The sequence below is a fragment of the Pleurodeles waltl genome, chromosome 2_2 (assembly GCF_031143425.1).
Source record: "Pleurodeles waltl isolate 20211129_DDA chromosome 2_2, aPleWal1.hap1.20221129, whole genome shotgun sequence".
NCBI lineage: Eukaryota > Metazoa > Chordata > Amphibia > Caudata > Salamandridae > Pleurodeles > Pleurodeles waltl.
In genome coordinates, this window is record NC_090439.1 from 636,237,814 (window position 1) to 636,259,964 (window position 22,151).

General features: G+C 45.7%; 1 protein-coding gene across 2 annotated transcripts in view; it reads left to right on the top strand.

Annotated features, from left to right (window-relative positions):
• LOC138282505 (acyl-protein thioesterase 1) overlaps window positions 1–22,151 on the top strand; it is a 558,768-nt gene that overhangs the window by 259,848 nt on the left and 276,769 nt on the right. For both annotated transcript variants that reach the window (XM_069220172.1, XM_069220173.1), the window contains exon 7: window positions 15,939–16,040. In XM_069220172.1, the coding sequence (XP_069076273.1) occupies window positions 15,939–16,040 (102 nt within the window). The remainder of the gene's footprint in view (window positions 1–15,938; window positions 16,041–22,151) is intronic.

Here is a 22,151-nt window from a genome sequence, read left to right on the forward strand (position 1 = left end):
CACCATTCTTAATTTTAAATATCATCTCAACTGATGCCTCATGTCTTTTTAAAAAAATCCTCAGCCATATTCTTTGTTTTGCTGGAACTGGTTACGTGCACTGGTGTAACATGCTTGAGCTGCTTCATAGCTAAAAAGGCAGTCAAATATTACGGAACACAAACAGGTAACCCCACTATCCTCCAAAGTCTGACTTACAGAGTATGAATCGTTCCGTATTGTGGCATTGTTACCGTTCGCAGCCAATGGGCATCCCATACGCCTTAAAGCTTCAAATGAAATTGTGACATATATATATATATATAGAAAGAGAGAGTGTTTTTATGTATACATATACACACACAATATGTAGTTGTGGCGTTAAGAATAGAAGATTTATGTTTTGCTATATGCACTTACCTTTTAATATTTTTGCCCTCAATATGAAAGCTACAATATTCTCTAGCTTGATATTCCAGACAACAACCCATGGATAATGGAAATGGCACGATACTAAGGAATGTGTGACACATGCTTTGTATGATTGGTGGGATGAGCGCGATCGATTTTGGATATGCACTTGTTTGACATGTCAAAAGATGGCAGATGGGAGATACCTTATCCGGACAGTGGAAGTGCATTACCTGTAATCCTGGAGCTACAGGCAGTAGCCCCAGACACTAAAGTGTGGGAGAATAGCAAAGGGCTTCCCTTAGACATTGTAGGAGGACCTTTTAGTAAGGGATTGTTAAATAGTTATTTCTGAGCACAATCATTTGGTTGATGATGATGGTGATGGTGGACTGGGTCATCAGATTGTGGTGTTAAGGTTGAGGACAATTCTAGGCGGGGCCTGTCGGTGTTTTTGTATCTCCCTTATTGCTACTTCAGTAAGGCAGATGGCCCTCCAGGAGCAGTCTCTTCACACTTGGCTCTGCCCATTCTTTGTTTTCTCTTGCTTGAACTCTGCAGTACCTCATGTGAGAGCCATCAACATGCATGACAGCTCCATCTGAACTGCAGCCAGAAACTGAATTTTGAACCACAAACATTTTGCTTCACATTAGGCATAAGTCAAAATCCCCTTTCACAAAAACATGTTTAAAGATGGGATCCAAACCTTGCTACATTGTTCCAGTTCCAAGTTCTTCATGACCAACCAGGTGCTCTGCAGAGTACTGTGCTGGGCTGTTCGTGTCTAGCTACAAGTTCTGAGAGGCAGGGCTGCTTCCTATTGCCAGTGGAGCAGCGAAGAGTGCACCATTCATCTCAACGCCAAGTCATGTTCCAGCAATCAGGTAACACATGCCGTGAAATCAAAGACTGAGAGACGGTCTTAAGCTTGAGATAAGCTTGCCAGTTAGGAATAACGATTGCCTGTGAGAACTCCTATGCTCAGGAACTGTATAAACTGACCTACAGGTTACTCAACATGGTGGTTGCTTGCACAGCCTGATGGTGATCTTGCACCTATGTCTCATTCTTACCTTCACACTCTTATCTCTGCTAAGACACTGTAAATATTGTGGGCCTTAAAGGAGTGCTGATACACCACTTTAGACATTGTGAGGAATGTCATACTTGGCTACATCCCCATATTTGTTCTTGTAGAGTTCTGTAGCTGAATCCCAATTAATTTGTGTGGTATTTAATGTTCCTGTGATATTAAAGTCCTTCCTCCTTTTATTGGGACATGCACTGGGTGAGGCAGTAAGTTATTTTGCCTGTATGAGTTGTGAATCTATGTCCCCGACACCACATTCCGGAGAAGCCTTTTGACTACTCACCCTCGCTACCCTGGGAGTCAAGTGCAGAAAGGGTGTAAATGGGCCATTTTGGAAAGCCATGGTAAAATGGACCCCTGGTCAATATTAGCAAACAGCCCCAACCATCACAGTTGTCGCCCTTTAGCCCCTGTTTTAGCTGCAGGCTCCCTCCCCCAAAATGTGGTCTTCAAAAAAAGGGTTTAAACCATTTTATAGAGTGGGCAGAGATGAATGCAACATGTTAGAGGGAGTTGGGGAGTGTTGTGGTGTATCATATCCGAGAAGGCTGAAAGGTGAATGCATTCTGAGTGTTCTTTGGTTTTCCGCATCTAGCAAGGTGCCCCAATTATTGACCAGTGTTATTTCTGTCCAGTGCTTGGAACAGGTGCCAGATTGGTTTCTGTCTAGGGTTTCATTTTATTATGTTGGCTTGGAGTTTTTCTAATGACTACCATCTAAAGGGTTTGGGAGCTCTATGGTAGCCCTACAATTTAGATGTAGTTATTAGTGTGCTTTGTTGCGTTATGGGGATAGATAAGATGTGCTTATTTCGTTTTTTTTATTTTTTTATTGTTGAATTGCGTTTCTGGTGTTGCTAGGGTCTGTATGTGTGATGAAGTAGAAGAGGGCTAAGTTTTGTGGGTTTTTGTCAGACCTAAGGCATTACAGCAGGCTAAGCATTACCTTCAGTTGCTGTTGTTGAGTGAAAAACTATTGGGATGGAACTGATTAATTGGTAGTGGGGTGGCTATAGTATACGGCGAGAAAGAGGGATGGTGAAAACCAGCCCTGCCTTAGAGTGTGAATCTGCTGGCAATCAGGTTGTGATTGTTACTGAGAAACACTTTAGAGTAGGGTGTTGACATGTTTCAGAAGGTCTTTGCTTCTACAGAGCAGGTGATATCTTATTATTAGTTCATAACTTTTGTTGGGGAGGGTGCCTATATCATGAGCTCTGATTTAGCAACTTGTGCTGGGAGTGATTGCACTCCTCTGTGTTTCTTTGTATCTTGATTACCTCGCTTCTTTTTTCTGTTTGCCTGTCTTCTCCGGTGAGGATACATTCATAGACACTGGTTGTGTCTGGAATAAAGGATCAATGTTATCTGTGATGTGTTTGTGAGATATTTGATAGAAATTCTTTTTTCTTTTATAACGCAATGTAAAGTGTTTGTAACACTTCTGCATTTAAATTTGGACCACAAATTAATATGGTAAAATAAATGTATGGGTTCTCTGTTCTGCATCATGTGGATGTGTATTGTACGTTTTCAGACAGTGTCCCTGCACATGTATGTAACTTGTATTTGGCGCAGAACTTGGAAAGAGTACCGGCTGATTGATGGCCTGGCACATGTGCTACTAGCGCTCAAGTCTTTTTAGGAGTTCAGTATAATTTAAGTGTCTTGTTTAACCTGTATGTTGTCGGTTGATATTTCTTTCCAGCATTTATTTAGTTCACTTTGGTAGCCTTTTTGGCAGCCTTCCTACTTCCAACCAATTTAGTCTACACAAGTGCAGGCATAGCTGTGGGTCATGCGAAGCTGCAGAATACTAAATAGTGTTTTTCTTATATTGGTAGTAAGAAACTTTGTCAGGAGCCAACATTAACAATGTTAATGCTTATTTGATATGTTTTCCTTTTCAAAATAGTAAAGCATATGGCATCTTTTTCTGTTGCACACTTCTACCGGCAGATTCTGCACCTCTTAAACACTCCTCCAGGTGTTAGACTTTTCTCCATAGCTCTACCCTGACAATAGGGGTGCCGGCTTCGTTGAACGTTGATAGTGACATGCCAGTGACATCACCAATCGTATAGAGCATCATCACTGTTGTACCAACAACTATTCCCTTCTTTTAACCCTTTTGATGCAGTTCCAGGGCTGGATTCACCACAAAAAAAAATCTGTCAGAAGTGCAACATGTTCCCTCCAAAAAAGGTTCAAGCCCTATGTTAAATTTATTGGGCATATATAAATTACTTACCCCACATAATCTGTTTGTGGTTCCTGAGCTCTGACCAGCACTCCAAATCCTGTGGGGCATGCTAGAGCATGAATGTAAAGATGGGAGTCTAAGCTGTTTATGACTGGAGCCAAAGAAGGTAGAGAGGCTATATATGATCGGCATTGTCCGAGTCGAGATCCTTCCACCAAAAGCATAAGAAGGCAAGGCAGTGTAGCAGACACGAGAGGCAAGTCCCCCAAGCTGCTCTGGCTCTTCTTTAAAGGCAGAGATGGTTGAGGCATTTCCGCCCTGGAGCTGAAACCGCTGGGGGCATCAGAGACCCCAGCTTCACCACGCTTAGCCCTCTTTCTGCCATATTACCAGACTTTCTAGTGGGCGGAATCCACCTGAAGCCTTATCTCAATGGCATGTTGGAAATATAAATGCGTACTGTTGTCCACTGGAGCCTGTCCCAGCTACAAAGCCATCACAACCTCTGCCGCAGTTACACATGTCCAGAAGCATAGCTGTGAGAATTCCATTCTTTCTATGAACTGTTCAGTATGCACTCTGAGAAGGACATCCAAGAGCCCTAGCTGCGGCTAGTGGCAAAGATTCATCCCCTGAGTTGGACGTCCTGGACCTGTCTGACCCTTTGAATCCTGAAGCATTGGTATTCCATCCCATCGCTATAAAGAAGACCAATATTGTGGAGTTGCCTACTGTTGAAACTAAAGCTAGTAGTCTTGCAGTCCCCTACCCACAGTTCGGAGCTAATGCTTCCATTCAGTCAGCTGTCCTAGACCGCATTTTGGTTACTTGGATCAAATGATCCTTGTCTTCTGCAGACAGCTGCTCAATTGCAAGACAGTATAGACCATCCCTGAGTGATCATCATTCCTGTTGAAATGCCCCTCACCAAGAAAGCCTTGTGATTCAATCCTTTTCTTATAAGCTCATACCTGGAAATGTCCCTACTGCATCAGCTGATGGGGAATCTAAAAAGATTGAGGCTTGAGCTGACAAGAGCTTTACAGCTGGAAATCTGGTCTTCAGAGCCCCCCTTGCCACGTGTCGGCTTGGGCGCTAGGTGTGTGCTCTTGGGAGATGGCAAGTATGGTGCTTCCTAATCTCCCCCAAAAATATCGGACCCATTTTTAAGGCCTGGTCAGGAAGGGTCAACAATACAGAGGCAGTGGAAGGGAAAAAGCCATTTAACCCATCTAGCTGTTACTACTTCCTCTTCCTCCACCAGAAGGAAGCAGCGCTAGTGCTTTCTTGTGAAGCCATTAGAAACAGGTGGGAGACTGGGTGTTTGTTTTTCCACAGGCCAGGAAGGCCATAACTTTAGACTAGTAAGTCCTTGACTATGGGAAAGTGGTATGTCCTTCCCTTCTAACAGTCTCTTACGTGGACCCCTTTTCCCCCTGCCCCACCCCCAGTAACCCAACCCAAAATGCTCACCTCCACCTGACTCAGACTTTTTGCAGGAAGACCTTCTACTGTACCACAAGTTGTAACAGTCTTGTTTAAAAAGGGAGCTATGTATTTGGTGCTAGAGCAGCAAATTGGGCAAGGGTGCTACTCGTGGCACTTTCTTGTACTAAAAAAGTATGGTTGTCTTCGTCTGATCCTGGACCTCAGAGTCTTGACCATCTTCCTGCAGACTGAGGTGTTTAAGATGCTGACTCTTCAGGAACTTTTGGTGCTCAAGATCGAAGACTGGATGGTGTCAATATACTTCCATATACAGATCCTGAAGTACCACAGGAAGTACCTGCGGTTTGTGGTGAGCATGTCTCAATATCAGTTTGCAGTTTTGGTCTGGCATTGGTGCCACAGGTATTTAAAAAGATGATGGTTGCTCATCTCAGGAAGTTGGGGATTCCCATTTTTCCAAACCTGGACAACTGACTTCTGAAGGCCGCGACTCTAGAGCTGGGGAAGTTGCAACTGCTGTCAATGGCATTCTTGTTGCACGATGTGGGCTTTTTGATGAGTGTGCCCAAATCTCACCAAGTGCCCTTTCAGCACCTCTTGCTTATTTGGGCAGTTCTAGATACAACCTCAGGCAGACCCTTTCCATCTGAGGAAGCAGAGTATCCATGTGTTACTCATGCACTTTCCAGGAATGTCCTTGGATTCCAGCCCTGTATTCCTTTTGCATTCTTGGTTTGCTAGTTTCTTGCATGCTCCTGGTCAGGCACATCTCCTGGCATGCAAGGATTCTGCAGTAGTGCCTCCACAGGCAGTGGTTCCAACATGAGGGGCAACCTTTTGGAACCCATTCTTGACTCTTTGAACACTGCAGCAGGCTTGCTTGGTGTGGTGTGGAGGAGAACCTTTCAAGAGGGGTGTCCTTCCACTCTATTCCGGCTAGGGCCACAATAGTGACGGATTGCTCCACCCTAGAGTGCAGAGCTCACCTGGAGGAGCTAGAGATCAGAAGTATGTAGTCTTCAGAAGAGCCTCCACCTCTGTCTACTTGAACTGAGGGTGATTTGCATAGCGCAGGAGGCATTCCTTCTTTCTGTTCCAAGCTCGTAAGTCCAGATCTTGACAGACCAGCCATCCCCAATGTGATATGTCAACAAGCATGGTGGGAGTAGGATCTCTGTAGGAAAGTCCTCCTTTTAGGCCTGGTCACCTCCAAACTTTTTGGATCAATACTGGTGGTTACTGACCCTTGGCTGTGCCCTGGGTACTGCTAACCAGGGCCAGTGCTCTGTGTGAAGTGGATATGCAAATTACGCTAAATATAGTTGGCAGTATTAACCTACCTATAAGTCCTTAGTATATGGTAGAGCATGTATGTTTAGGGTCCCCAGATTAGGTGCCCAGTGTCATTTTTAAGGCAGGCCTGCCTTACTGACTGCTTTTAAATTAAAGTTACCTTCAAATTCAACTTTTACCTATATGTCACCCATAAGGTGTCCCCAGGTTTGAGTGCAGTGTAACTTTAAGTAGGAACCTTATAAAATATATTTTATAAGCCCTGGTGAAGAAAAATAGCTAAATTTGGTTTTCCATCATTGTTGTGAATGGGCTCCATAGGCTAAAATGGGCAGACTTTATTTTAAATTACTAAAGTCCTAAAAGGAGCTAAATATTTCACGTTTGGCATCAAACTGATTGTTATAATAAATCCAACAACTTGCCATTGTGTTTGGCATCAAACTGATTGTTATAATAAATCCAACAACTTGCCATTGTTGAATTTAATACAACTAGTTCAGGAAAAGAGTTTTAGAACTCTACCTAAAAGTTGCCAACTTAAGCTCTGTAGCGCCCTTCTCTGATTGGCCAGTCTCTGGCAGCCTGGCCAGGCTGCCTTGATGAGGTGTGCATTGGCCTAGGCTGAAGACAAGGAAAGTCCCTGGAGAAGGATATCTGCCTCAGCCTATGGTGAAACAGTATGGGGGAGAACAACCAAACTGGTCTTCAAAGGAGGGAAGGACATTTGGAGTAGCTCAGGACTTCCCTAATTTCCTGCAAATTTAGACAACTAGGTGCCCCCTTGATTAGATCAGGAGAGGGCAGGAAAGGGGTATGTTAAGGAATTCTAGCCACACCAGTGGGTGGACTCAGCCAGACCTAATCCCTAAAATTCAGATTTTGCCATTTTGGATTTTTAAGGAATGTTGCTTCCTGGGATTGATTTTTGCCTCATTACCCAGGATGTGGTCATCCAAGAGGGTGGTAGCCTGCCTGTGATTGGACAGTTGCCCTCCCCCCTTATTTTGCCCCCCAGGAGCAAGGATAAATATGGCAGAGCTGCACACACACCCCAGATCCCTACCAGGTACGAGACAAGAAGAAGGACTGCCCTGCTGGACCCCTGACCTGCATCTGGAACCTGCACTCTGAAGGACTGTTCCAGCGGCACACACCGGCTTCACCACAAAAAGGACTTTGCCTGGCTTCACTGGTTCAAGAAGGGACTCCCTGTTTGCTACAGGTAGAAAATAGCTAACCAGAGTCCCCTCCATCAAATTCTGAAGAAACTGACCACTATCCAGTGGTCATTTTTGAGTTTGAGCCAGATGCGTTTTGGGAGTTGGAGTCCTAACCCTCCAGGAGCAACTCAGAGCTTCTGAATCCTTGGGGTGAGCTATGGTCTCCCAAAGGACCTTCAGAGACCTTCTAGATGAAGATCCAGAAGTTTGGAGAAGATTAGAGAACTTTTGTTTAAAAAAAATAAAATTAAACCATTAAGGGACCGACCTGACGTCGTGAGTCAAACCGTCGACAATGACCCCATCCTGATTTGTAGGTTCGTCCTGCTGAAAAGCTCCAAAGCCCCAGACTTCCAGGATTTCACCGGGGGCTTCTGGAAAGGCAATCTGACGACGTTGACTTGAAATTGGCTTGCTGTGGAGGGTCACCCGAAGTCATAGAGAAAAAGCTAAAAAAAAGTGGCAAAGTCCGAACATAAAAAGTTGACCAGGACTTCCTGTGCAGCGTATCCAAGGTGGGCTCCACAGACATCGGATCCAATTTCAACTTTGGCCCGGATGAAAATTTCCGTCCAAAAGTCAGTCTCCTGCAACGTGTATCTGAAGAAGGCTCCGGGAGGTTGGATCGGATGGTTGACTTCGTCCAGGTGAGAAAAAAGTCCACATTGCCAGAGATTCTGTGCCCTCCAGCATCTGATGAAACAAGCGTTGTGGGACACGTTTTCATTGAAGTGAAATTTTTGCATTTCCTCCCTCACCCTTAATTCCTTGGGTTCTGAAGACAGCTTTCAAGACTGGGACCTTGATTGACTGAGAAGGGTGTAGTACACAGTCCTTCTTGTGTCCCTCACTTAGTCATCATCTCAGAGTGGATCTCCTTTACCAGTCTGAGGGAGAGGTTATCCACACTGGAATTTTCACTGCCTACACTTTCATGCTTGGAGATTGAGTGGGAACACTTGACTGGTATCCAGCTGCCTGATGACATGCAAATGTAATCTTATCAGCCTGTCATTCCTCTATGAAATCTGCTCATTCTGGAAGATGGCAAAGGTTTGTCGCTTGGTGCACAGATCACCAGAAAACCCCCCGAAAACATAACTGTCTGATAATCTCACTTTTGCGTTTCTTTATCCCAGGAAGCCTGTGCTCTGGGTACGTTGAAGGGGTATTGAGTGGCCATGTCACCTTTCCTTAGCCTCCCGGATCAATAGTCCCTTTACATGAACCCTTTGTTTTAAGTTTATTGAAAGGTCTGACTAATATTTTCCTTCACACTCATTTTATTATGTTGCAGTATGATTTAACCTTGGTTCTTACCCCTTTTGATGGGAGCTCAGTTTGAGCAGCTTCACAGTTCCTTTAGGCTCTTAAAAATTAAAATGTATTTTCTAGTTGGCATTACTTAGGTCAGGCATGTCCGTGAATGGCAGGCACTTAGCGTTATGCCACCCCTTACCACTTTTTATCCTGACAAGTTGGTCTTCAGAATAAGATCTGATTTCCTCCTGATAGTAGTGACTCCCTTTCCCTCTGTGTCACTTAATCACCATCCTTCCCTCATCACCACAAGCTGGTGGAGAGGCTGCACAGGCTAGTCCCAAAAAGAACAGTGTATTTTTATGTGGCCTACACAAAGGACGTCCTATGCATGAGCAGCTCTTCTTAGGGTATTTGGGCTTCAGAAAAGGAAAAGCAGTACAGAAAATAACCTTATCTAGGAGGATTATTTTGTGCTTTACCTTCTTTTATGCCATGACCCAAAGAAAACAACAAGATGGCATCAAAGCACACTTCATTGGACCCAAGTCTGCCTTGATTAAGGGAGTCCCTGTAGGTGACATCTGCAGGGTGGCTACTTGATCATTCAGAGGAGAGGACGAATGGGCATTCCACCCAGTTCACACTAAAGGACTTTCTAGTATAACCATCCATCAAGGTCCTCCATTCCATTGGTGTGTAGTGCTTTGGAATCTATTCAGTTGGTGAGGAATCTGCAGGTTGAAGTATCCATCAGAAAAAAAAGTTACTTGGCTTGGTAACAATATGTTTGATGGCATGTGTGGCAGTAGATACACGTGCTGTGCATACTTCTGCAATCTAGTGTTGGGTCCGGAAGGTTGCAAGTTGTTTTTCTTTGAAAAGTCTTTATAGTCAAGTAGTACAGTCACTCTTCCTCTTGCTGGTAATGGACATCAACTCCCATCATCAGATTGTTTTTTTCAGTTGTCGGGTCTGATCATGTTTTCACCAAGCTCTGGTTCGAGACTGTCTTAGGCTTCTTCTGTTCGGGAATCCTTTCCAATTCAGCAGTATTGTTGATTGAATAAGTCATTCTATTCCTTTGTGTTCCAGGACCAAAGAAAATCTTATTTTGATTGACACACTTCGATCGAGACCCTCGGGGCCGCGCCCTTTGGGTCTCCATTCCAAACCTTGGAGAATGAAATCCTAATGGAACGGATGCCTTTCTTTGTTTGTTCAAAGTGTCACTCAAAATTTCCAAGGACCGATCAGCACCAGGTCTGCAACATCTGCCTGTCGCCAGAACATAGAGAAGAAGACTACAAGGCCTGCCAGTCTTTCTGGTAGGAAAATACTCTGAGATCAGAGAGCCTGCTGCAGAGAAATGTAGAGGCATGAAGTCGAGGATACACCAGATATTTTCGGACTCCAAGACACCATGTCTGAGAATGAACGAGACCAGGAACTTCATGAGGCTTCAGCTGCTGCAGAGGAGGTTTTTTTCCATACAAGATTCGGACTCCGAAGCCGATATAACTCTTGAGATGCAGGGAATTCCTCCAGGTCAACCAGCCATGAGTAAAACACCCCCTGCTCTGAAAAAAAGCCCACAAGCATGGAAGCAAAGGCTATCGAGCCGCCACTGCCCTTAAGCCATGGTAGGCATTAAGACTCGATCGGATGCCCTGCCATTGAGCTCGGCACCTAAACCTAAGCAAAAACCTTCCACCTCATTACCGAGCCAAACGCCATCAGCCTCCGCACCGAAAGCTTCAACTTCCCTTTCAGCACTGACTGTTTCTGCCCCAAAAAGACTCCTTGCCTTGGCACCGACAGCACTGAGAGTGAAGAGCGCCTCAACACTAAAAAAAAAACTCACTATCCCTGCAGCCTTGGATTGGAGAACATCCCCCAAGCCCATACTCGTAGGATAAAGCAACAGCTTCATGCTAAGCAGTCTCAACTGCATATAAAGCCACAAACCGGGAGAGTGGTGGTCAAAAGTGTTGTTAATGCTTCTCCAAAGTGACAACTTTCTTTTGAAGAGGCTCTGGAACCACCTACACCTCCAGCCAAACAAGCGAATAGGGAAAGACTTAGTTGAGATCCACCCGCCTCTTCCTACGGCTCCACCACCAATCACTCCACCACCACCACATACTCCTTCTCCACCATCTCATACTCCTTCTCCACCATCTCAAGGTGACCTCCTTGACATTTCCTCAAGGAGCTCACCTTAGTAATTTCACAACACCGGGGTGACTATGACTTTTTATTCAGACACAGACTTTGGGCTCAATGTGATGTGGACACATGTATGGACACTGGCACGGAGGTCTACCTAGCTAGACCAACCCCACCAGTCAATACAGCTTCTTTTCATGAACTCATAGGGAGGGTAGCCACATATCATCAGGTGCCTCTTCACAAAGAGCCCATTGAAGAAGATATTATTTTTGAAACACTTACCACTTCACATAAGTCCACACAATATTTTGCAAGGTCACGCATTATCATTCCGCAGGTGGAGAAAACATATAAGGCCTCCCCATCTGACCCAGTTTTTATTAAAGGTCACATACTTGCTGACTCTTTAGTGGTATCTAATGCCAGAAAAATAGCTAGTTCACAAGCTGTTCATGATGCACCACCTCCTGATAAGGAGAGCAATCTCATTGATGCTTCTGGCAAGCGTGTTTCTGGCCAGGCGGCCAGTCACTGGCATATTGCCAATACCCAAGGTCTACTTACCAGATACAATTGCACCCATTGGGACAAAATTTGAGGAACTTTGCCAGTACCTCCCAGAGAAGTACAGGAGAAGAGGCCAGGAAATTGTTAGTGAGGGGCAATTAATATCCAACAATTCCATCCGCTGTGCTTTAGACTCAGGTGACACAGTAGCAAGAGGAATAAATAAGAGTGTCCTTTTACACCAACATGCATGGCTGCGCATTTCAGGTTTTAAGCAGGAGGTACAGCAGACAATCTCAATTGTACTATTTGATAAAGAACACCTTTTCGGCCCACAAGTAGATCAGGCATTAGAGAAGATGAAGTACAGCAAAGTGGTTAAACCCATGGGGGTGCTCCAACTCCCTCCCTTCTGTGGTATTTTTCACAGGCCACAGTATAAAGCAACCTCGGAGCCCTCTACATCTCAAACTTCGCTGTCCTACAGTAAAGGTCAACCCCACCCATCCTCTCAAAGATAATTTTACAAGGGCTCCTATAGAGGGAATAAATACAGCGGTAGGAGAAAAGCACCCTCCCCTCGAACCTCTTCTAATGCCCCCAAGCAATGACTCACGCCACCTTTCCTCCGAATACCAAACACCTATAGGAGGACACCTTCAGTTTTTTTTTTTCAAAATTGGCAAAAAATCACTACAAATCAATGGGTATTGGATATTATCCAACATGGTTATAGTCTGGAGCTCAATTACACACCTCCAAACATTCCCCCTCACAAACTTTCACAGGACAATCTCACTCTCTTCAAACATGCAGGCCTTACTAGCAACTGGCAAAAGGAGCAAAAGAACCAGTTCCTCTACAACATAGGGAGCCATGGTATTTTAACTATACTTTCTCATAACCAAAGAGGATTGCCCCTTAACATCTATCCTGGTTCTCAGGCCTCAAAATCATTACATCAAATCGGAACACTTTCACATGGTCATACTTCAGGGTGTGATCCCATTGTGGCAACAGGGCAACTTTTTATCTGCTGTGGATTTAAAAATCCTACTGTCACACTCCCGTACACATAGCACATCGCAAATATTTCAGATTTGTGAAACAAGGACAACAATACCAATTCATAGTGCTCCCCTTTAAGGTCAGAACAGCTCCAAAGGTGTTTACAAAATGCCTTGCAGACGTAGCAGCTCACTTGCGCAAGCAGAAAATGTATGTCTGCCCATACCTAGACGACTGGCTCATCCAAGACAGCATCCTAAACAAGGTTTACACCATACTCAAACCACAATAGACATACTTAATTAATTAGGCTTCACCATCAATTTTCAAAAGTCACATTTAAATCCACTTCAGATACAGCCCTATCTAGGGGCCATTCTCAACACACAGTTGGGAATAGCCTACTCACATGCAGCAAGGGTACATCAATTTCTTGCTTACGTCTCAGTCACCCAGTCTCAGTAAAATCTGTCATGAAACTGCTAGGAATGATAGCTTTTTGCATTGTAATTGTACCACATTCCTGACTTCACATGCGTCAGTTGCACGAATGTCATAACGTCAATGGTCTCAGGCACATGGTCGCTTAGAGGATCTAGTGTTGGTAGACATCCACATCTTTCGCTTTCTGCAGTGGTGAAACAAAACCAACCTTGTAAATGGGTGGCCATTCCTGGACCTTATTCCCTAGATCATTTTGACATGGGTCGCCTCTCAGACAGGAGGGAGTAGTCATCTGCATGACCTCACAATCAGGGTCTTTGGCATCACATACATCAAACTCCACACATCAACTATCTAGTGCTTCTAGCTGTTCACTTAGCACTCAAAGCCCTTGTAATTAATCTCACCTACAAGGTAGTTCTCTTATGCACAGACAGCATGGGAACCATGTATTATGTGCAAAAAACAAACGGGGGCACATTCTCTACAACTGTCTTTCCTTGCACATACAATGTGGCATTGGACCATCCATCACACTCTGTATCTATTTGCGGAACAACTCCCAGGAAAACATAACAAAAGATTTTCAGACCTCCTCAGCAGGATATGGCAACAAGTCCACGAGTGGGACCTTCACCCCCAAGTCCTTCTACCCTACTATCAAAACTGGGGATTTCCAGACATAGACCTTTTCGCAAAAGGAGAAAACGCAAAATGCCCAAACTTTGTCTCCAGGTTCCCGTGCCCTCAGTCTAAGGGCAATGCTCTATGGATGAACTGGTCAGGGTTATATGCACCTTTTCCTCTTCTTCCGCATCTGGTTTGGAAACTCAGGCAAACTTCTCTCACTCATTCTTGTGACACCCACATGGGCCAGACAACAATGGTCCACCACTCTATTAGCGCACTCAGTCGTGCCAGACAAGAAGTTTCCCGTTAACCCAGACCTTCTCACTCAGAACCATGATCAAATCAGACACCCAAATCCCAAGGAGTTGAATCTTGCAATTTGGCTCCTGAAGTCTTAAAAAATGTGGTCATCTAAACCTACTTCAAGAATGGATGGATATTTTTAAGGAAGCACGTAGACCAACTACTAGAGCATGTTATGCAGCAAAATGGAAACATTTTGTGCACTATTGCATTGCTCAGAATTGGGACATCTCGAAGTATCAGTGCAACATATCATTCTCTACCTTCTTCATTTACAGAAGGCAAACTTAGCATACACTTCCATAAGGTTACACTTATCAACTATAGCTGCTTATCTTCAGAACAGACATCATTCCACTCTTTTCACAATTTCGGTTATTATGGCTTTTATGGAAGGCCTTAAAAGAATAATATCACCAAGACTACCCCCAGTGCCTTCTTGGAACCCTAATGTGGTCCTCACTAGACTAATGGGCCCACCATTTAAGCAACTACACTCATGTCCTTTACAGTTTCTGCCATGGAAATTGCCACTTTTATTTGCAATAACCTTCCTCAGGCATTTCGGATAGCTCCAGGCATTAACCTTACATGAACCGTTTTTCCAAATACACAAGGGTAAAGTGGTTCTTTGTACCACTCCAAAATGTGTACTAAAAGTGGTATCTCAATTTCATCTTAATCGAATAACTAAATTGCAGGTCTTTTTTCACCAAACCTGATTCTGTTGCTGGAAGAGCCCTACATACAATAGATGTTAAAAGAGCACTTATGTTCTGTTTTGATAGGACTATAACCTTTAGGAAGACAAAACAACTTTCTATTGCCTTTTCTCCACCATACAAAGGCAACTCTGTTAATAAATCTACTATAGCAGGATGGAGTGTCAGATGTATCCGTACTTGCTATGCAAAAGCCAGCAGGTCATTACCTATTCCCTTTAGAGCACATTCAACTCGTACAAAAAGGAGCATCTAAGGTAACATTCCCATAGCTGATATAGATAAGCAGCTAAATGGACTATACCACACACTTTCACTAAACATTACTGCGTGGATGTTTTAGCATGCCATCAAGCTAATGTAGGTCAGGCGGCGGTGCTACGTACTCTGTTCCAAAATACTACAACACCCACAGGTTAGCCACCGCATTTTATTTACATTATCTTACACTACACTCCATTCATAACGCGTGCAGGAAAACAATCTGATGATGGAGTCGATGCCCAAGCACATTGCCAGGAAGATGAGGAGTCACTATATCTTAAGACTCAAAAGACTTTTCAAAGAAAAACAACTTGCAACCTTCCGGACCCAGCGCTAGATGGAGGAAGTATGCAGAGCATGTGAACCCACTGCACTACTCGCCACAAATAGATGCTTACTGGGTAAGTTACATTTTCCATCTGGTGGATCCTCTATCTGCAGATTCCTCACCTATTGCTCAAACCTCCATATTTGATGTATGATTATGGGCCATCATAATAAGGTTCCAAGTTTCTTTTGTACTCAATATCTTAACTGATGTCATTCTCATCCTACTGCTTCAGCGGTGTGGATTAAACCATGGGAAACTGACATCGCTACAGCAGTAGGGGCACTTTTTTGAGTTGACAATGTCATACGGATGTCACTTAGTGTCCAACGGAGCTGGTGCCACTTACTGTCTGGGCACAGCTATGGAGAAAAGGTTTCCAGTCATATCTGGCACCTGGAATAGTATTCAAGTAGTTAGGAATCTGCAGGTATATAGAGTATCCACCAGAAATATTGTTAGCAAAGGTTAGTAACTTTTTTCAGTTAATCAACGTGAGCTACTACAGCATTTACAATTACATGGAGGATACCTTACTTTTTATATTAGCCTTGATGCTTTCATACAGTGAAAGGACACATGGTTCATAGGTACATGCAAAAAAAGAGAGGACTGTCTTTTCTAACAAGTTATTTTACTTTTTTTACAGGGTGGAGCCCTATCTCTTTTTACAGCTTTGACAACCCATCAGAAACTGGCAGGTGTCCTTGCACTCAGTTGCTGGTTGCCTTTGAGAACTTCTTTTCCTCAGGTATACTATCCATTTACAGCTTTTAATGATTTAACATTGTTGAAAATGCCATCTTGGAGGTATGCAATTTAGTATGTGAAAAACATAATAACTTTTCTAAATTGTAAACTGAGAAAGGTCTTTAGTACTGCTAATCCCTCTCATTTCCTCTGGCATGCTTTGCAGCAGTGGCGGTTTCTCCGCAATGGTGGAGGAGCGACGCCCCGCTGGCTCAGACCCAGCAGCAGAAAAAAAATATTTTTGTTTTTTTGCTGCTGGCTGAGCCAGTATGTGCAGGGAGGGGCGGGGCCAGGCCATGGGAGTGAGGTGGGGGAGTGGAGTGTGCCCTTAACTGAGCATGTCAGTCTGGCCTGGCAGTTCGTTCTGGACTGTTCCTATGTGGAACAGGGTCAAGAGTGATTTTCATATGGCTGGGTCTAAACTGGGTTGGCATGGTGAGCCAAAGAATTGATGGATTAAACCCAGTTTGTTTCCTTTTATCGCCCTAAATGCGTTGAATATGCCCAAACATGGGTCCCAGGCTCACTTTGCCACTGGATTCAAGCTATTCTAGCTGATAAAGGGTGATACCCTGAAACCGGTCCCAGGATGCTTGTTCCTAGTCCAGGGAGGAACTGGCCTGGCAGTTTAGGCTGGACTGTTCCTATGCAGAACAGGGTCAAGACTGGTTTGCACATTGCTGGGTCCAAACTGGGGTGGGGGGGTGCGGCGTGCTCGGTGAGCAAAATAATTGATGGCTTATACCCAGATCAGTGACTGGGGGTGAATGTTTGATTGATTCTGCATTCCGTCTGTCATTTGTGTTTGTTTGCTCAAAATGTTAAAAAGCACACAAAAATAGAAATGCTTTTTTTTAAAAAAGTATGACGCTACCTTACTGCTTCAACAGTTCTTCCTTTCTCCTTATTGAAAGAAAAAATGAAAGGCATTTAGATTTAAACCTTGAGTCAACAGAATAATTTGTCTAGCTGCATGTTAATGAGCAGGATTTGATTTTTGCTTTTATGCTGTTATTGTGATGAGGATAAATTCTACATTGGTAGGGATAAACTTGTGTGTGAAATGCCTGATAAAACAATATACATTTTCTGAGGTTTCTTGTTAGCAGAGTCATTGGACTGCTACTCTGTTCTTCCAGTGAATGTTGGTGGAATTTTCATGAGGAGTTGAAAACTATTGAGGCGAACAGTAGGAGGTGGCACAGATCACCTTTGTCTTAGATTAACCATTTCTGATGTCTCTAGTGCTTTCTGCTTTAGGAGTCCTTGATCACCTGTCCTATAAAATAAATGTTCTTAATAGTTTAATCCTTGACAAGTGCTATCCCTCGGTGTGCACTTGTGTCTGAGGTTTCAGCTGTTTGCCTTGCAAAACTGCCCATCTGAATTTGATCCTACTCCATGATGTTGTTATATTGGGATACAAGCCTGATGTCATACAGTTTTCAAAACAGTAACTAGAGTAAACAAAATATCCACTCATTAGTCACATTGGAAGGACCAATATATAGAACAACCAACTACCTCCAGAGACCTACTGCCTCAAGTACACCCATGACTGCAAATCCAAGCCGAGATACAAAGAGCCTGTTGATCCAAAATACAGACCTGCAATCAAACCCTCATTGACTTAAAGTACTCAATTATTCCTAGCTGACTTTGTCTGCACCTGGCAAATCATTCTAAGCCAGGTTTTATTGTGTCTGACTGCTGTATCTGATAAAGACTTCTAGTTGCAGGTTCCTTACATTAGAATTTCCCCCAGGCGTCAGACTGGATCCAGAGATTTTTCTTCGAGCAATACCCCTGCGCGACGGTAGGTTGACTCCGCGGGCATCGTCGGCGTTGTAATCGCCGTGATGATGTCGGGAGTAGTACATAGACGCCGCCACAGCGCAGTGACATCAGTTCTTTTATTTCTACACCACGCGCTGATCCGGAGAGAGCTACCCTGGTCTCTTTTTGACCGATTTTGACAGTTTTGTCGAGTTTTCTAGTGAGTTTTTGGTGCATCAAGGATGTCCCCGAAGACCGGGTTGAAGCTGTGCGAGGACTGTCACCACATTATGTTGGTGAAAGATCTGCATCAGGTTTGTCTGTGGTGTCTCGAGCGCGACCCGAAGTCGTGCTCCGAGTGCCGGGCCATGCACCCGAAGGCCTTGAGGGAGCGGTCCCTCAAGCTCATGGCGGCCTGGCGCTTGACTCCATATAAGTCCCAGTCGCGCTCGAGAGGAAGGTCTTGAGACCGTTCGCTGAGCCATCACCACACGTCTTCCTCAAAATCTTCGGATGCAGGTAGGAAGAAGAAGAAGCCGAAGACAGAGGCGTCTCCGAGTCAGAGTCGTCGGGGATAAGGATCAGGTCGACGTCAGTAGTGGGCACTACCGACAGGAGCATTGACAATCGACCCGGCACCAGGAAAGGTCTCAGTGGTGCGACCGGCGCCGGTGTGGACCCGCAAGCGGATCCGAATGGAACCTCGGTGGCCGGAGACAAAGCCGCCGATGCGGGAACACGAAGGCCCCTCAACCGAACCCCTTGGGCCCGAAGGCGCACCGTATCGTGGTCGGTCTGCCCAAATATGAGGCACATGACTCCGAGGATGCAGGCCTTGAGTGGCAACGCTCCTCCCACGTCAGTGGCCTTGAGACGCCACGCCTGGTTGCGTACTACTGGTTTTTCTGGGGATTTCCAAGAGTCTCTCATGTACATGCCCTTTGATGGCTCCCATCTTTTTGGAAACAAAGCAGACTCGGCCCTGGAGAAATTCAAGGATTCCCGGGCTACGGCTCGGTCCCTTGTTCTTTCCGCTGCCCCTCACCCCACGCATTCTGCTTTTCGCGGCCACGGAAGGGGCTCCCTGTTGCGTCCCCTGCCCAGCCACCGTGCCTCCCATGCTGTTCAGCCGCTGCGTGGCCGGGGGCGCGGAATCCCACATGGATGTGGGACAGAGAACCAGAGGTCTGCCCAGTCCACCTCTGCCCCTGCTCCAGCCGCCAAACCCTCCTTGTCCGTCCCCTCACTCCCATCCAGTTGGCGGCAGGATTCGCCATCACCTGCCCCACTGGAAATCCATCACTACAGACAGGTGGGTTTTGCAGATCGTTCGAAAGTGCTACTCCCTCCCTTTCGAATCTGCCCCACCAGCCATGCCTCCATCACTCAGCCAACTCCCAGAGGATCATTTGGCACTTCTCTGCCAGGAAGTCGTGGATCTCTTGGCCAAGGGAGCTATAGAGAAGGTCCCTTTGCCAGAAGTAGGTTGTGGTTGTTATTCCTGCTACTTTCTGGTGCCAAAAAAGGACAAGGGCTTATGTCCTATCCTAGACCTTCAGGACCTCATCTACTTCCTCAGGAAGGAGAAATTCAGAAAGCTCACCGTGGCTCAGGTTCTGTCTGCCTTAGACCCAGGAGACTGGATGGTAGCATTGGACTTGCAGGATGCTTATTTCCACATCCCCATCCTGCCTGCCCACAGACGTTACCTATGATTCAGCCTTACCAGCGCCCCTCAGGTGTTCACAAAAGTGATGGCGGTGGTTGCAGCTCATCTGTGCAGGTTAGGGGTCCCAGTCTTCCCCCTAACTCAACGACTGACTGTTGAAGGCAGACTCACCCCAGAAAGTCGTGTCCCACCTTCAGAGTATGGCAAACTTCCTGTACATGCTGGGGTTCACTATAAACGTGCCAAAGTCACACCTGATTCTCTCTCAGACGCTCCCTTTCATTGGAGCTGTTCTGGACACAGTGCAGTTTCAGGCTTATCCTCCTGAAAAGCGAGTCCAAGATATTCAGGCTATGATTCCAATCTTCCAGCCTCTGTCTTGGGTTTCGGTGAGACTGACTCTGAGGCTGCTGGGCCTCATGACCTCCTGCATCCTGCTAAGTGACACATGCCAGATGGCATATGCGTGCTCTGCAGTGGAAGTGCAGCATCAGGGGAATCTCTCTGACATGGTCCAGATCTCAGAGGGGACTGCGAAAGTCCTTCAGTGATGGCTTTCGAATCCACATTGGGTCCACGGCAGATCCCTCTCCCTTCCTCAGCCAGATCAGTCTATAGTGACAGATGCGTCGCTTCTGGTTTGGGGCAGAAACGTGGGAGAGGCGGAGATCAGAGGCCTCTGGTCTCTGGCGGAGTCTGGGCTCCATATCAATCTTCTGGAGCTCCGGGCGATCAGGCTTGCATTGAAAGCATTTCTTCCCTCTCTCAAAAGGAGGGTAGTGCAGGTGTTCACAGACAATACTACTGCGATGTGGTACTGCAACACACAGGGTGGAGTAGGGTCCTGGACCCTTTGTCAAGAGGCACTACGTCTCTGGACATGGCTGGAACATCAGGGCATTATCCTGGTGGTTCAACATCTGGCGGGTTCTCTTAACGCCAGTGCCGATGAACTCAGCCGTCGATGCACCGCCGATCACGAATGGCATCTCCATCCAGAGGTGGCGCAAGGTTTCTTTCAGCAGTGGGGGAGAGCCTTAGTTAGATCTGTTTGCCTCCGCAGACAATGCGCAATGTCAGCTGTTTTGCGTGTTGGAGTTTCCACGGCGACACTTGCTCGAAGATGCTTCTAGTCTCGAGTGGAACTCCGGCCTCCTTTCCGCCTTTACCACTTCTGCTGAGTTCTCAAGAAGATCAGGAATGACCAGGCCCAGGTCATCCTGGAGAGTATATCCTGGTCATAGGGCATGGAGAGTATGGTATCCAGAGCTATTGAGTATGGCCATCTATCCTCCACTCAGACTGCCTCTTCGGGCGGATCTTCTGTCGCAGCAGCAGGGGACGGTTCTCCACCCGAACCTGTCCAATCTCCGCTTTCATGCGTGGAGATTGAGTGGCGACAGTTGATGACTTTTGGTCTTCCACACAAAATCTGGGATTTTGGCAGCCAGGCGCCCCTCCACCAAAACAGTATAGGCCTGTCGTTGGCATAAATTTGTGGCATGGTGCACCAACAAAGCAACTCTGTCGGGTATGTGGGTGCGAAGAAAGGCAAGGCGGTGCAAAAATGTACCATCTCTCGATGGGTACTTCTTTGCATCAAGATGTGCTACGCTTTGGCCAAGAAGCAAGCCCCTGCGGGCTTGCGGGCTCATTCCACCTGAGCAACTGCTGCTTCCACTGCGTTAGCACGCGGAGTTCCTGTCGTGGATATCTGCCAGGCAGCTACATGGGCATCCCTGCAAACGTTTGCTAAACACTACAGCCTGGACAGTCAGGTCTGTTGGGACGGCTGCTTTGGTCGTTCGGTCCTGCAGGATTTTGTAGTATGATCTTGGTTCACAGCCCACCACCAAGGATAGCATTGCTTGAGAATCTATTCTAAGGTAAGTAATCTGCAACTAGAAGTCTCTATCAGATGTACAAGTTACTTACCTTCGGTAATGAAATATCTGGTAGAGACATATTCAAGTTGCAGATTCCTTACCGACCCACCCATCCTCCCCGCTTGCGAACTGATTCCTAGGGACAGGGTTGCCCCCTTTCAGGTCCTTAGCTCTGGCGCACCAATCTCCGTGTTCTTAGCAGCTCTGCGCTTTGGCGTGGAAAGTCGTTAAAAGAAACTGACGACACTGCGCTGAGGCAGCATCCATGTACTACTCCTGATGTCATCACGGTGACTACGACGCCTGCTGAGTCGACCGACGCCAGCTACTGACGCGCAGGGGCATTGCTCGAAGAAAAATCTCTGGATCCAGTCTGACGCCTGGGGGAAATTCTAAGGTAAGGAATCTACAACTAGAATATGTCTCTACCAGATATTTTATTACCGAAGGTAAGTAACTTGTACTTCAGGCAGAGTTTATCTTTCTGCTACCTGACTGCTTTTTTCATATGGATCTGGTAGGGTCTGAAAAATCTCATGTGTTGCATCTTCATGAAGTCCAGGCAGTGGGGAGCAAGGTGTCGGAGAGATCTTTCTCTTACAAGATTGTGGTCTACTCTACTCTCAAATGTAGACCCAATCGACCCCCTGTCTGAAAGGATATGAGGAGCAGTTTGGTGCCCACAAGCACATAAAGCCTACCAACTGAAGGTACTCTTCTAGGTCTGGACAATTGTCAAGGCATTTAGTGTGAAATATGGTCCAGGTGATGTTGGATATAA